The sequence below is a fragment of the Rhinolophus ferrumequinum genome, chromosome 20, assembly GCF_004115265.2.
Source record: "Rhinolophus ferrumequinum isolate MPI-CBG mRhiFer1 chromosome 20, mRhiFer1_v1.p, whole genome shotgun sequence".
In the NCBI taxonomy this organism is placed as follows: domain Eukaryota; kingdom Metazoa; phylum Chordata; class Mammalia; order Chiroptera; family Rhinolophidae; genus Rhinolophus; species Rhinolophus ferrumequinum.
Genome location: NC_046303.1, coordinates 410,558 through 426,664, shown reverse-complemented (window position 1 = coordinate 426,664; position 16,107 = coordinate 410,558). Strand labels below are relative to the sequence as shown.

At 52.1% G+C, this 16,107-nt stretch overlaps 1 protein-coding gene across 1 annotated transcript; it reads right to left on the bottom strand.

Moving 5' to 3' along the window:
- Positions 1–1,332: 1,332 nt before the first annotated feature.
- On the bottom strand, positions 1,333–4,845 carry PPIA (peptidylprolyl isomerase A). The gene is made up of 5 exons (XM_033088625.1): positions 4,697–4,845; positions 2,692–2,722; positions 2,520–2,608; positions 2,131–2,303; positions 1,333–1,672 (listed from the first exon to the last, which is right to left on the bottom strand). Exons 1-5 carry the CDS (start codon positions 4,763–4,765, stop codon positions 1,540–1,542), a joined length of 495 nt encoding a protein of 164 aa, XP_032944516.1. The 5' UTR covers positions 4,766–4,845; the 3' UTR covers positions 1,333–1,539.
- Positions 4,846–16,107: the final 11,262 nt, after the last annotated feature.

Here is a 16,107-nt window from a genome sequence, read left to right as displayed (position 1 = left end):
AAAGCACCACACAGTGCGGAACTTCCTATGGGTATTCCCTAGGGCCCTGGCAACAGCCTCTAAGCAGCAATGAAGGGCGAACAGGGTACTGGAAACCATGTTTTGCATATGCAGGTCTTGTTCAAGCCTTTTGCTTGTTAGACCTTTGGTGCCTTTAACTAGGCCACATGACATGTGCTGACACCATAGGACTAGCTGCCAACTCCCAGCACCTGGTCTGCCTGCACCTCCAGAAGCTGAGGCAGGAACCTCCCTCCACGGTTCCTCATCGTTCTTTGTCCCCAGCATGGTGCCCCCGACATTTGTTGGATCAATAAAAGCAATAATCAGACCTAGGATTAGTCTGATCTCCTAGCTCACAGCTAGGACTAGTTTATCAAAGGGAACAAAGGTCAGGCTGATGAAACGTCCTCTGGGCATTGTCACCAGCGTCTCTCTTCAGTCCTCCCCATCACCCAGAGAACGAGTCAACTTAGGACTGAAATTCAGGGAGGCATGGCTGGGCAAGTGCATCAACCTCACACATCTACACAACAGGATGGTTGGGACAATGGAGCCCCCAAATGGGGATCAGCTTGCTGGAGGGGAGCAGCAGAGGTGTTGCTGTTCTTTGCACAACTAATACCAGCACTGCATTTTGCACACTGCACTTGAAAGGAAATAAAGCTCACAAGGGGCCCTCATCTCAACTAGGTTTTCCAGCTCAGGCAGGTCACATTTGCACCACGGAGAGGATGTCAGACCTCGAAAATCACCATGAGCAGTGGGTCTCCACAGCTCAGACTACGGGGAGGGGCCCTAACCCAAAGGCAGATTGGACACCAGGGGGTCTGGGGTTTCAAGGTTACTAAGACAGAGCCAGATACCCTCACTCCACAGCACCAGGTCCCTTCCCTACCTGGCCTTTCACCAAGATTCAATTCTGTCAATTGCACATACTAAGCTTTACTATAAACCTTTAACAGGTCATTACTTTCTCAACAGCCCAGTAGCCCCAGGACCCTCCCCAAGCCTACAGCCTGACAGATTTCCCTCACTGTACACACCGAGTATGTTCCAACAAGCTGCTTTTCAATTTGACAGCAGTAATTTCGATAGCTACCTCTGAAGGTGCCAGGTGGGAACTTACGGACTGACCCATCTGGATCAAGGACTCAAGTTCCAGCTCCTTGTTTGTTTCTGCCCCTGCCCACCCCTATAGTATCCCACTCACAGCTTACCTTGGGGATACAGTGACATTTAATTCTGTCAGGAAAGCAAAAAACCAGGTAACTCTGGAATTAAGCAAACATAGCTAGTATTGTCTTAGAAGTAACCCCAACCCAAACAAGGGCAGACAACTGTTGTTTAGCTTTTATTTCATAATCATAAACTTAACTCTGCAACCCAGCTAGACTTGGAGGGGGGCAAGGAAAATACGAAACCCAACGAACTGCAGCGAGAGCACAAAGATTATGGGGTGTTCCGAGCAGATGGGGCAGGGGTGCTCTCCTGACTACAGAAGGAATGGTCTGGTTAAGAGAAAACCAGTCAAATGCATCAGAGTTGTCCACAGTCAGCAATGGTGATCTTCTTGCTCGTCTTGCCATTCCTGGACCCAAAACGCTCCATGGCTTCCACAATCTTCATGCCATCTTTCACCTTGCCAAAGACCACATGCTTGCCATCCAACCTGGAACGGAAGAACAAGCTCTACCAGCAGGAGCCAGAGGCAAAGGAGCAGCTACATCTGCACTTAGATGAAAACAGTGCCCCACGCTCAGAACAGTGGCTTATCCAACCTCCAACAGTAGTTCTGCTGCATACTGAAACACTGGAAATACTACTTTATCCTTCCACGTAACAGAAAAGGCAACACCACAGATGGCTAAGATTCTCCAAGAGTGGTTAAGAATCACTAAGTTTAGAACAGACCCCTAAAAGGTCAATCACATCTGAGATGAAAGTACCACCCTTCATATGGAGCTAGCTAGCCAAGGGCCATTGCTCCATTACAACCCATCTTGCTTCTACAGCCAAACCATCTGAATGTGTAGGAACATGTGCCTTCTGCCACCTTCCAGATGGAAACAGCAGGGAAAGGTGGGAGCACTGTGTCCCCTGGTTGCCTTTGCTGGGCTCTGCCCTTACCACTCAGTCTTGGCAGTGCAGATGAAAAACTGGGAACCGTTTGTGTTGGGTCCAGCATTTGCCATGGACAGGATGCCAGGACCTGTGTGCTTCAGGATGAAATTCTCATCATCAAACTTCTCCCCATAAATGGACTTGCCACCTGTGCCGTTATGGCGTGTGAAGTCACCACCCTGTGAACGGGAAAGAGGAACCTGTCACCATTGGCAACACATTCAGAAAATACCCCAAGTCTGCAAGGTTCATACTTCAAAGTCAAGTTTAAACTGACTAGGTTTAAGTGGAACCAAAAGGGTACAATTAACAGCTCATATGTACACCTCCTGAATGGTACTGGCCCAATGCCAAATTAAAGCCACAACCCAAATGACAATCAGTAAATGTTGTACCTGGCACATAAATCCTGGAATAATTCTGTGAAAGCAGGAACCTTTATAACCAAATCCTCTCTCCCCAGTGCTCAGGGCACGAAAGTTTTCTATTAAAAAAATAAAAAGTATATATTATGTACACAACACAATTAAAACTGCACTATCTTTATTAAACTGAAAATAAACTAACCTGCTGTCTTTGGGACTTTGTCTGCAAACAGCTGTAAGAGAAAAATGTGTTAATTAACACCTGCTTACAAATGTTATTGCAAAGTACCCATGTCTTTAAGGGGCTTCTGAATCAAATTCATATTCTCACTAGAATAGAATGCTTCTTCAGTCATTACTCTGAATCCCAAAGAACTGCTCCACATATCCTGGGAGGCTGGGTTAGGCAACATGAGACCAAAAGACATGCCAAAAATTCAGAGCCCGTTAAGACTCAAATAGTGTGAAGCTTCTAAAAACTGACTTAGAACTTTTAAGTGATATCACACCTACTTCTAAGCAGATCTATGGCTTCTCAAATGTACGTCACCTCCCCCAACTGCAGCTGGAACCAAAGGACAAGATTTTCAGGAGTAACAAGCACTCCAGCTACATGATCGGGGTAAATTGCTGAAATTTAGTCACTGGTAACGAAAATGCTACTACCTCCAATCTGTTAACATAGCTTTAATGGATTAGATGAGCAGTCACTTCTTGGTTTCCAGGTCCCTTACCTAGTAATGGGGTAAAAAATATCAAGATTGGTTTCTAGTGCATCTGCTTGGAACCTTTCCTTGCATGTAGGTACAGAACATTTTGGCTAGAGACGTCTAAGCAGCACAGAAAACATTTACAAGACCTTTCACAAAGACAGCTTAAGTGTGTTATTAACGATTCCAGAGATCTGTGACTTATCAGCTTCGCACATCCCTGGATCTTACCATTAGGAAGACAGTAATTGAGCTTCTAAGTACTTGTACCTAAAACATACGGTCTCTTTTTAAGTACTGACTTCTCTCAACGCCTTGTGCTCCTTATTTAAATCCCTACCATTTCCCTTTAGACCTTTACTAAAGACCTTACTGGCAGTTTCCACCTCCATTCTCACAAAAGGATATGCAGGAGCTCCTATCTCGTTTCCACTTAGCGCTCCGGCTAACCCGACACTAACAAGTTACAAAGCATCAGGCTCAGGCCAAGTTTCCACGCGGGCCCTTGACAACTGTGAGGTGGCTGCGGATAACGGTGGGGGAGATTAGTCGGCGTACTGTGTATCCAACCCCACAGCTCCGAGCCAGGCCCCGTGGACAGAGAAAGCAGCGATGGGAAGCCTCCAGCCCTCGTGACCCGCACGAAGGGGAAACCTAGTCCTGGGACAAGAGCCTGACCTCTCACCAGCCGGGCTTTGGAGACGTGGTCAGAACACGCGTTTTCCCCCAGCCCTGCCACTTTTGGGGCGCGTGGGGCCGAACCGCACTCGCCGTTTTGCGAGCACCCGAGCGGCCCTGCCATCCCGCTGTCAGTGTTCCCCACACCCTCGCGCCTGCCGAGGAAGCCGCCTGCGCTGCAGAGGCCGCCGGCTGCCAGTCCGGCCTCGCCCCAGCGGCGCGGGGGCGCCCGGGCACCTCCCACGGGCGTCGTCACCACGGCGGGAGGCGGGCCGCGGCGCCAGCACGCTTCCGCTCGGGGTGGAGGCGGGGAGGGGCGCCCAGGGCCCGTTTCTACTCAACCGCACGACTGTCACCCGGGGACGCGGAGTCACGGCGGGGCGTCGCGCGAGCCCTCCATCGGTCGGCGGTTTCCGGGGGAGGCTGTGCTCACCCCGTCGGCCCGCGCGGGAAAGGCGGCCCTCAGGTGCGGCCTCCGCGAAGAGCGAGACGAGGCTCACGAGCGTGCAGGGCGACGCCCGCCGTCCGTTCGGGGCGTTGCCAACCTGCAGGGCCCGCGGTCCGCGCGGCGGCCAACGGCTCGCGGTCCGAGCACGTGCGCGGCCGGAAGGGCGCGGCCGCCCCTCCCCCGCCAGCCTTTGTCTGCCCGCCGCCCCCGGCCTCCCAAAATGGCCCCTCGTCAGGAAATGGCGCCGCGCCGCCGCGCTCCTCAGGCGGGGCGCCCGCCCGGGCCCCTCGGCCGCCGCAGCTCCCCGCCCGCCCGCCCGCCCGAGCACGCCCGCCCAGGCCCACCGGCGCGCCGCCACCCGCCAGCCCGACCTCAAAGGAGACGCGGCCCAAGGGCTCGCCGTCGACAGCGATGTCGAAGAACACGGTGGGGTTGACCATGGTTGAGCGCGGGTAAGTCCGGGCGGCGGCGTCTGGAAGGCAGCACGAGCCCCGCCGCCCGCCCCTCTTATAGCCTGCCCGACCCCGCCCACGGCCGGTCGCGCGCCTCTGCGCCGGCCAATCGTGCCCGCGCGCCGGTCGAAGTGATGGTTCGGCTGGCCTATGGGCGGAGACTACGCCGGGGGGCGGGACTACAGGCGCGCGTGCGCGCTGGCGGACGTAGGCAGGTTCCCGCCCGCGGGCTCCGTCGCGGCACTGCGGCGTGGGTTTGGACGCGGGGCGGGGGTTGGGGGTTTCGGGATGCGACAGGGGGGATGGGCGCCGGGGACGGCCCGGGTGGATCGGTGGGACCCCGAGCGGGGCGGGGGGCACGGAGGTCGCCCTGTTGCCAGGGCGTGTCCCCATTGCGCAGAGGGGGCAACTGAGGCGACCGCAGGCCTCAAGGTCGCGCCGCCCGCCAAGGTCGCGCGGGGGCCGGCGCTGGCCGCGCCTCTTGGAGGCCTGGTGGCCTTCGGCATCACCATCTCCAACTGCAGCTGAGGCGCAGCCGCCCCTGTCTGAGCGATTATGAAATGCTTCCCAAATGCCCTACTTTCCGAAAATATCTTGTCGCTCTGCTGGAATTTTCACCCGGAGGAAGACGTTGCAACAAGAGCCTGACGGGCTCCTACCTGTAAAGACCTGCACACTCTGCCCTCTTTTTCAATCAAAATCTCTGCGCTCCCCCCCCTTCAGCGGCAGAGCTGTGCTCTGACTTCTGGGTGAAAGAGAAGACAAAGCTACAATTTGAGGTCCCCCAGGCAAGGACACTAATAATACTTTGGTCACTAGTATTACATGAACTTATGTGACCGCCGTGTTTTGTTCAGAAAACCTTAAACGGGAAAAACGTACCCTCCTCTGCCCCTTACTTGCCCTGTTCAGACTACGGAGTATCCCAGACTCAGTCTCTTCATCTTCAAGACCAGGGTCAAGTATGAGAAGCAGACAAACCTTCCTGCTATCGATGGAGTCCCGCGTCTGGCATGTAGCTAGCCCTGGTCATGCATGGTGACATTTAAAGTTTGGTTTTGTTGTCACAGCCACCCCACTGTCCCACTCACTGATGTGGAAAGGAAGGGTCCTGGATGTCCAATGGCTTGCTCAGAGCAACCCGCTTCAAAGTGCCAGGACTGGAAGCTGGGTGCTTGTTTTTTTCCCTCATTCCACATCACCTGGTGCTTTGTGACCTTGAGGAAGCTGCCTGCCCTTATCTGGTGCTGAAAAAAATGAGCCAAGGTCTTCAGGCCTAAACTTCACCCCCTCTCTTGGCACCCCCAACCTGAGAACAGTGAGGACCCCTAAGCGAATGAGTGCGGGGGTGCCTAATGACGTCATGCTTCAGGACTTCCCTCTCTTACTTTAAGTCCTGCCTTCTTTTCACCATCCACATGGTCGCAGGAAGTCCTAGGCCTTCTCACTCATCCCCATAGGATGCAGTGAGCACACACAGGAAAATCAGCAAGCAGCTACCAGGGGGAAGCTACGTTGTAGCAGCGTTATCTGTTGAAATGGACTTCCTAACAGTAAAAGCCACAGACAGCACAGGCCCTCCGGAATGCAAGGCTGTCCTGCCCTATTTGGATGATTCAGACCAAAAGCAAATCCAAGGGGACTCAAGGGCGCCCTGGTCTGGCTGGGGGAGGCCCGAGACTGCGTTCATGTTGCATGTTATACACAAACACTCATCTCAGGATGTGTCTGAGCAAGAGAGAATGTAACAGGAAGATGGATCAGGTCATCCAAAACTGTAAAAACGGACTCCTTTGGAGGAGGGTGACTTGTTTCTTGAGGGCCTAGCTTGGTACTTCTGCCATCTTGCTTCTGCTCTCAACTGGGTGGAAGCTGCCCCTGCTGGGACTGCCAGTGATGTCACACTCTGCAAACCCAGGGCTTTTTCCAGGCACCTTCTTCCCTGCATCAGGCACCTTCACCACCTCCTGTTTCCACAGCTTCCTTGATGGCCTTGACTTTTCTCCCCCATTTCTCCAACTCTGACCTTTTCCCCTCGAACTGTTTCTCAGATTTCTCCTGTATCACTTGCTCTATTGATCTTATTTTGTTCCTTACACACCTGGCATGGCAAACCCCATCCATTCCATGGCTCAGATTCTCAGATGATTTCTAGACCAAGCTACCTCCCCTGCGGTCCTCCTATCCCCCTCCCTCCCCTGTCTCCCCTCCTCTGCCACTCCTGCCCCCTCCCTCCTTCTTCTCCCCTCCCTCCTTCCCTTGCCCTCTCCCTCCCCAGACCTCCTATCTGCACTCCCTACTACTACAGCTCATGCTTGCTCTTTCTCAGGCAGCAGCCTCCTAACTGGTTCCTGAGCCCCTGATTTTCCTGGTAATTCCAGAATGATCATCCTCAAAGCCATCTGATTTTGCAACGCCCATTCTCTACAGCCTCCTCCGAGGGCTGCTGGGCCCCAGAATATAAGCAGTCCCTTCAGTCTGGCCCCAGGTGGCTTGCTCCCCAGTCTCACTTCTGCCACACTGGGTTTCTCCTCACCGCACCCCACACTGTGTTTCCAGGACTCATCCTTTGTGCAGTGCTCCCCCCCCCTTCTCCACCAACGAAGCCCACCCCTGTCGTCCTGGTGGAAAGCGTGCCTTAGTTCTCCCAGAGTCATGAGCCTGCAACATCAAAACTCAGTAAAAGTGTGTGAATGCATGCATAAATGAGGTTAGTAACCCCACTAACTTCATTGGTGATGAAAGGGCCAAGCAAAACCCGGGCTGGAGTGTGTCTCCCCTGGAGAGGCTGTGATTCACACACACTGCCCAGATCCTGTGGCTCGCTGGTCAGCAGGCACCCGGCCTCTGGAGAGTCAGTGGGCCCAGGAACACGTCCTCCCATCTGTGTCTGCTGATGCCTGCCTGCACCCTCACTTCCTGTCCCCCCCTCTCCAGCCCAGCAGGTGGCCTGGCCTCATTGCTATTGCTCCTGCCGCTCATTTTCAGCGGCTCTTCATTCTGTTCCTCACGCCTTGGGATCTTTCCCAGGCACCAGTCCCTGAAGCATGCCCTATTGCCACCCTTCTCCTCACTCTTCACTCACTTTCAAGACAGACTGCATTGCCTGTCCATACCACTTCTTTTCTCCTCCGCGTGTGCAGTCAGACTTCTGCGCTCACACCCGAAGCTCCCAGGGACCGCTGACTTATGGCCGTTAGCATCTGACCCCCACTGAGCTGCAGTCACCCAGCGCAGGGCTCAGAGTGCTGGGCGGCACATAGAGGAACCTTCTCAGCAGTGGCTCAGAGGGAGTTGGTTTATTCACTGAACATCCAGCACCCAGTGGGGCTCCGCGGCGAGGCCACTGCAGACCCAGCCTGTGCTGCCCGCAGGTCTGAGCCAGGCGGGTTGGCATCACTGACCCTAGTTACGTTAACTATACAGTAGCCTTTTTCTCTCTCTGACTTCTGTATGTATTTTCTTTTTTCACAGCTTTATTGAGATATCGTTTCCATATCATGAAATTCACTTGTTTTAAGTATATGTTCAGCGATTTTTAGTAAACTCAGAACTGCAAATATCACCACAGTCTGATTTAGAACACTTCCCTCACCCTAAAAGAACCTGCACCATTCTTAGTAATCCCCCTGCCTGCCTACTAACTACTCTTACAATTGTGGAGTTAAAAATTGATATAGACTGGTGGTTCCAAATTGAAATATTACAAAGTTTATGTATTGAATTTTAACATTTAAGAGAACTTTATGTTCGACATATTTAAGAGTTTATCAGAATTATTTAATTACTTAATGACATTTTAAGATTTAAAGTTTTTTTTAAATTGGACAATTAAGTACTTTAAAAGAAACCAAATGTATTATAGTTATGAATGCAGTTTAAATGTTAAGATGTATTAAAAGAATTCAAGTCAGCTATCCTCCTAGAGACTAATATGACGTGCAAGCTAAAGAACTACATAGCTCTAACACATGACACGTCCGCTGTTAAAATATAACAAAATAACCCCTGACTTAGTCTTTCTACGTAGAAGAGCCCAAATCGCCACAACAGGGGCCCCGGGGCCTTTGATCTTTCCGTCCTCAGGCTGGTCACTTCGCAGTGGTTCCTAATGGGGCCGCCACCTGCCCTCCCCTCGGTTCCCCCAAGTTCACGTTCAGGTTCCTCTGGCTTCGGAAAGACTAGGGGAGGGGGCGAGAAGCAGGAAGGGCGGAAGGTACAGTGAGACGCCGGCACAGTGGCGGGTTCTCAGCGCTTCCCGGAGCCCGCCCGCGGCCCCCACCCTGGGCGCAGGGATCGGGCGGGTGAACCCTTGGCCCACGTGCGGGTCCTGCTGGTGAGGAGGCGGGCGCGCGACGCTTCGGGCGGGGACGCCGCAGCTGATACACCAGCTGCGGGCGACCCAGCAGGAAAGGGACGGTCGGGCTGGAAGGGACCGGCTTCCCAAGCCCTGCTGCAGCCGCGGCCCCGGCCTCGGGGAATGTGGGGTGTGAAGGCGGCCGGAGCCTCGGCGCAGCTGGGAAAAGTGAGGTCTGGTGCTTTCACGCTTTGCTTCCCTGTCTCATACGGTAGGAAATTTCCCTAACATGGGGAAGGGCACGGTACCCCAAAAAGGGATGGGGCCGAAGCTAACTCAGAATTCTACAAAGTACTGGTTACCATTGTCAAGGTCATCATTTAACTCTACACAGCAGTGCTTTGAAGTACCGTGTTTTCCCTAAAATAAGACGTGGTCTTATATTAAGGTTTGCTCCAAAAGACGCAGTAGGACTTATGTTCAGGGGATGTCATCCTGAAAAATCATGCTAGGGCTTATTTTTGGGGAAACACCGTAGATACTCCTGTCCTTATTTTCCACAGAGGAGAGGAGCTCAGCGAGGTTAAGTAACTTCCTTCGGGTCACACAGCTGCCGCAGGGTTGGCGCTCCTTCTTCCTGGCTCTGGGTCCTATGCTCCTCACCACCACGCCTCGCCCTGAAAGTTTTAAAAATTGTGGTAACATGTACGTAACAAAGGTCCCCACTGTAACCATGGCGTGCCCAGTTCCACATCATCGGCACATTCAGGCTGCTGTGCAGCCATCTCCTCTGTCCACCCGCAGAACCTTTTCACCTTCCCAGACTGAAGCTCTGTCCCCATTAAATTACAGCAACCTCCCCCTCCCCCGGCGCCCCGGCACCGTCCACTTTCTGTCTCTATGACTGACCGCTCTGGGCCCCCCCCCCAAAGGGACACCTCGCTGCATTGCGGGCTCGGCTCCAGACCACTGTGATAAAGTGAGTATTGCAATAAGGTGAGCCACATGGCTCTCCTGGTTTCCCAGCAACTGTTCGGTGCAAGAGGCCTCAATTTCAGCCTGTCTTGGCTTCGATATCCTTCCTGTCATGCAGGGTGTTATGCGGGATCTCTAGTCCCGCTCCCCACACAAAAACACAGGACATGGTGAGGCCAAAAAGGAACACCCACGGAGCCATGGATAGGGGAGTCATACCACTATATTCCCGCTGGCGGCTGGGTTGGAGATGCAGGAAACAGGAGCCACAGGATCCGCAACCTGCCATCCAAGCTTCTCTGCCAACCGACCCCACTTGCCAACTACAATCTGCGCTTGCTAGCTCAGCCACGGCAGTTATGTCAGTGGCTAAGGGCTACCTGGTTACAGCTGACGGCCAACTAGCCACAGCTGATGGCCATCTACTACCCGAGCTAGCACCTTTCCCCGTGAGGCCGAGAGCCTGGAAACTGCTCTCTGGGACTCTGTCCCTACACTTCCTCACTCAGCTTCCTTGTTTCTAGGTTTTGATGTAAAGTGGGAGACCTACGACTCTTCCTTTCACTTGAACACCTAGAGGCCAATGTCAAGTTATGAAGGGGCCTGATTTCAACATTGTAGTGTCTCAGGGACTGGGAGGCCCGAGGAAGGGACAGAGGCCGGTCAGTGGAGCCGTCAGGACACACACAACCCCTATTGATTATATTCATCATCTTACATGGGCACGGTTCGTGGCGCCCCCCCAAAACAACTACAATAGTAACATCAGAGATCACTGATCACAGATCACCATGACAAAGGTCATAATAATGAAGAAGTTGGAAATATTCTGAGGATTACCGACATGTGACACAGAGACACGAAGTGGGCACATGCTGTTAGAAAAATGATGCCCGTGGGCATGCTGGACGCAGGGTTGCCACAAACCTTCAATTTGTAAAACACACAATAAAGTAAAGCCCAATAAAATAAGGTAAATGGACTCACGCATTGCGTGTCCTTCTGTGTCTGGCTCATTTCACTGAGCACACTGTCCTCAAGGTCCATCCACATTGTAGTCGGTGGCAGAATTTTATTCCTTTTTATGGCTAAATGATATTCCATGTGTCTGCACACAACTTTTTGTTCATCCTTCTGTCCATGGACACAGGCTGCATCCACCTCTTGGCGACTGTGAAGCATCCTGCTGCTGTGAACACAGGTGTGCAAATAGCTGTCCAAGGCCCTGCTTTCAATCCTTTCGCATTTGTACCCAGAAGAGGAAGCGCTGGGGAAACAGTAATACTGTGTTAGCTTTTTGAGGAGCTGCGATGCTTCTCCCATAGCGGCTGCACCGTCTTACGGGGTTCTCACCACCTGTGCACCTCGCTGGCACCTGCTGTTTGTCCTCGTGAGTGCGAAGTGGTCTCTCACCAGGGTGCGGACCAGCGTTTCCCTGGTGATTCGTGACGCTGAGCACTTTTGCATGGCTTGTTGGCCGTTTGTTCAAGTCTTTTACCCGTTTTCAAAATTGGGTTGTTTAGTTTTTTGTTGTTGAGCTTTAGGAATTCTTCACATATTCTGGATGTTAGTCCTTTATCAGATGTGAGATTTGCAAACATGTTCTCCCATTCTGGGGGTTGCTTTTCACTCTGTTGATGGTGTCCTGATTTTTTTGAGTGTCCAGGTGGCGTCTATTGGCTGGATCTCATGTCCCGCTCACACTCTCAGCTGTGCGGTGGGCGTGGGTCCTCCCACCGAGGGAATGTCAGCATTTCCCACAAAGCCCAGTTCCCTAAGCTGCTGGCGTGATTTTGGCAAAATTTTCCCTATGGTGACCATCTTGGCCTCCTCCCCTGAGGCTGGTGGACAGCACCAGGAAGGGGACACTAAGGTGATTCAGGAACAGCTGTGTCATGCACAGCACCCAGAGCAAAATAAAATGTGGGGCCCCTTGTTCAAAAAACTGTCAAACATTTCAAGGCACAGATAGCTGAGCATTCAGCCAAGCTTGGGCCGGCCCTCTGAGTCGGGGTCCTGGGAGGCTGCACTGTGGGTCATGCATCGGTGCCCACCCTGCCACTGCCTTTGGTGACAAACCATCAATCCCTGGGAGCCCCAGACTCAGGGAACAGGCCTTAACAGTCAGATTGTTTATTTCTCTTCTTAGACCTGTCCACTTCGTTCTGTGTACTTTGAGGCTATGTTCTTAGATGCATACACATTTTAAATGAAGACAGAGAACCCTGCTGTCAGACATGTCCATTGGTCTGACTTTCAGCTACATAGTTTTCAAGTCTTGAAGTTCTGCTGGGTTCTTTTTCAAACCTACAGTATCAATTTTCTGCAGTTTGGAGGTGAATACTCTTTGATTGCTTCTGCCTCTGATTAAGATTTTATAATGTTACTTTCCATGGAAGAATGGCAAGAAAATTGTGTCTTTTTTTTAGCATGGCTGATGGAAATTTTTTTCAGTATTCATAATTGGGATGTGTAACGTCCACTTCACACAGATTACCCCATTTTTGTCCTAAGACCAGAAGACTGTTGACGAATTCTATTTCACAAGATTCTCATTAAATAAATATGTACATATTGCATTCATGATTGTATGTGCTGTTTCATAGCGCGTGTTTCTAACAAGATAGAAATGAGAACTGAGTCCTCTACGGAAAATTCTGCACTTCTGATGACAATTCTGCTTTCTGAGGATGGTCTCTGGCGCCGTGAATTTGTTCCCCACTGTGGAAGCTTGTGGTGCAGGCCCGAGGGCACATTTTTACGAGGACTTGACCTTTGGGCTGGGGCGCACTCCTAGACTAGCACGGCACGTACATGTGCCTGAGCCATGTACACAAACACAAAGCACCCGAACTGAATGGATCCCTGACTCAGTTTCCCCTGGGCTGGATCCCACAAATGCATGGCAACCCTGGCTGCCCAGTGTGAGACGATGGGCAAGTCAGAGTGGAAAGAGGAAGTGATCCTAGCTGATGTGGTCAAGCTTCCTTTTGCAAATGTGACAAGACCCTGTGACACTGTGGCCGTATTTCGAGGGCTCCTCTGGGAATCCCAGAGGGGCTGACGCAGATGGGGGCCTCAGTCTGTGCACTGAGCTCCCAGAGGGAGGGCGGGCCAGGACACTGGCGCCAGACAGCCCCGGGCCGCACGCAGCACAAACAGATGGGACCTGAAGTCACACCGCTGGTTTTTCTCTCTGTTGACATAGCAGTGTGCCCACAGAACTGCCAGGAGCGTGGCAGTGTGGCCTGCCAGCCCAGCTTTGCTGTATATGGATGGCTTTTCCAGGTCCTGTCCTTCTCCATGCTTCCCCTTATTTCTTCTTCTTTTTTTTTAATTTATTGGGATGACAATTGTTAGTAAAATTACATAGATTTCAGGTGTACAATTCTGCATTACATCATCTATAAATCCCATTGTGTGTTCACCACCCAGAGTCAGTTCTCCTTCCATCACCATATATCTGATCCCCCTTTACCCTCATCTCCCGCCCCCCACCCTCCTTACCCTCTGGTAACCACTGAACTATTGTCTGTGTCTACGAGTTCTTGTTTCTCATTTGTTTGTCTTGTTCTTTTGTTGTTTTCCCCTTATTTCTTCTTAAAGTATAAATCATGTGTACAACCTTATTGCCTCATTGTATCATGAACATATAGTCTGCCTGCTGTCTCCTTGGTGTGCTTTTGGGAGCAGGCCCTGGTCTGGAAGCCCCGTGACCTGCTCAGGTCCTTTGTTACCGAGCAGTCTGTCTCCTGAGGTTTTTTTTTTTTTTAACCTTTATAAATAAGTATGTAGTTTCCCTGTGAAAGGAAACCAAGATCCCTGGATAAAATGCTGGACCCAAGTCTGAGGCAGGGAAAAAGCAAGGTCAGCCTGGAGACTTGTGCCAGAAAACAGAGAGATCAAACCCGAATGGGCTGTGTCCAAAGGACATAGCCCAGCACCAGGGCACCCAGCAAACTTGGGTCAACTTAAGTGTCAAGAAGAACAGTAACAGGTAGTGAGGAGTAGAGTGAAGGAATAACACGAGTCACCATACGCAGGCCGCTAAATCCTAAAAATCAAGAAGGCGGGCCCTGAGGAAACGGTTCTGCTCTGGCTCCAACTAGCCTGGGAACCTAACCGTGTGAACTGCTGGTCCTGTGCAGTGCCCGGATGTGCCTCAGACCTCCAGGATGGCCCCTAAACCCTGACGACAAACAGAACATGCATGTATCCAGACCACCTGACGGTCAGAGGATCACCATCAGGGACAGTCCAGAGGCTACGAATGTAGGACTGAGTCTTCTCAAGAGTGTCCCTCTCGTTGTAAGAACGCTTAGCTTTTCTTTCTTCTTGGGAGCGCTCTGGGTATTGTCTAGTTGTGTTTGGGTTTGCAAACCCTGAGACCACCTCCCAGCCCTGTGCCACATCTGAAGTCTCGGCACCCGGTGGCTGGTCTCTCCTAGACCCCTTATCTCATTCTGCCAGGAGTGGCTACAGTCCAGGGCAGAATGAAAATGCAAAGATTCATTCAAAACTCACAAAGAATTTCACAATGGCAACACCAGGCGTTCCCCCAGCACAGACCTTTCTGCATGAGGGTCCTGTGTGACTTCGAGTTACATCCCCAGGATAGGCTCAGAAAGTGAGTGGATGGTCAGTGCCTTTCCGTGCTGGGTCAATGAGAACGAGGGGGCTCAGGTCTCCGTCCTACAGAAGAAGCTGGTCTGGAAGATGAAGCTCTGAGAGACACGGAAGGGTCATGCTGGAAGTGTGCCTGCTGGGTCCAGCTGTCCCCAAGGGCCCACTGGCCCTCTCTTTCCAAGCTGGTTCCGAGTGGGCTGTTGTCACCTGCAGCCTGAGTTGTGGCTAACACACAAAGGGGTTCAGCAGAGTCCCCCCCCAGCCAGAAGAGTCGGGTGTTGGAAGCTGGGGAGGTTGTCAACTAACCCCATCCCCCCTGCCCCCCGCCCACCTCCCCCCGGTCATAACTGAGAACATACACGGACAACTTACAATTAAATGAAAATGAAAACATGACCTTTAAGTAGGGTCAGTTAGCAAAGGGCTGCAGACCTATGATTCTACTACATCAGGTCCAAAGATGGGAACTTAGGCTCTAGTGACAGAGGCCGAAACGTGATGGCTGTGGGGGGAGGAGTGAGGGAAATGTGTCTTCGTTGGGACGAAGGTGGATGACCTCAGAGAAGTCATTGAACTTAACATCTGTGCATTTCGCTGCACACGGACTTAAAAAAAACCACAATAGATCAGGCAAGTGGCCAAGAAATCCCAACATAAAAGGCAAACTGAAAAAAGGAAAAAAAGGTATCCCGGGCCAGTCAACCGGTCCTTGATCCTGTCCCGAGACTTCTCTCTCCAATGACTGCCCTGACCACCTCCTCTCACTGACCACCTGAGTCACAGGCCCAGCCTGCCTCGCCCCTGTGGCAGGAAGGATGGGCTGGCTCAGTAGTCACCCAGGTGTGGCGGGTGGTGAGGGGAGGGCTGCAGTCAGGGGGAGTCACAGGACAGAGGTGGGAGCCCAGAGCAGGAGCAGGTGGGGAGTGGGGCCGTGGGCGCCAGGAGCTGCCAGAGCAGAAGTCAGGACGTGTCCCCTTCAGTGTCCGGAAGTGCAAGAAGCGTCACTGTAATTCTCGCAGTGTTCGTTGGAATTCGCCTGAGCCACGAGTCCTGGCCTTTTCTGTGCTGAGTTTTGGTCACTGACTTCATCTCCTTACTCATGAGGTTCATTTGTTATTTCTTCTCAGGTCAGGTTGGGTAACTTGTGTGTCTAGGGATTTGTTCACCTAGGTTATCTGATTTATTGGCACAATTCTGTACGGTCGGTAGTAATCTCCCCTTTATTTCAGATTTGAGTCCCTTGTCTTCCTCGTCAATCTAACTGAAGGTCTGTTCATTGTGGTTTCTCACAGAAACTTGCGCTTGTTGCCTCTCTCCTCTGCTTCCATCCTCGTCTCTCCTCCTGCTCTCCCTGCACTGCTGCTTTCTCTCGTTCTTCTGGGCGTTACTTGATTTGAGGCCCCCCCTATTCAGTTACAGCTATAAACCTCCC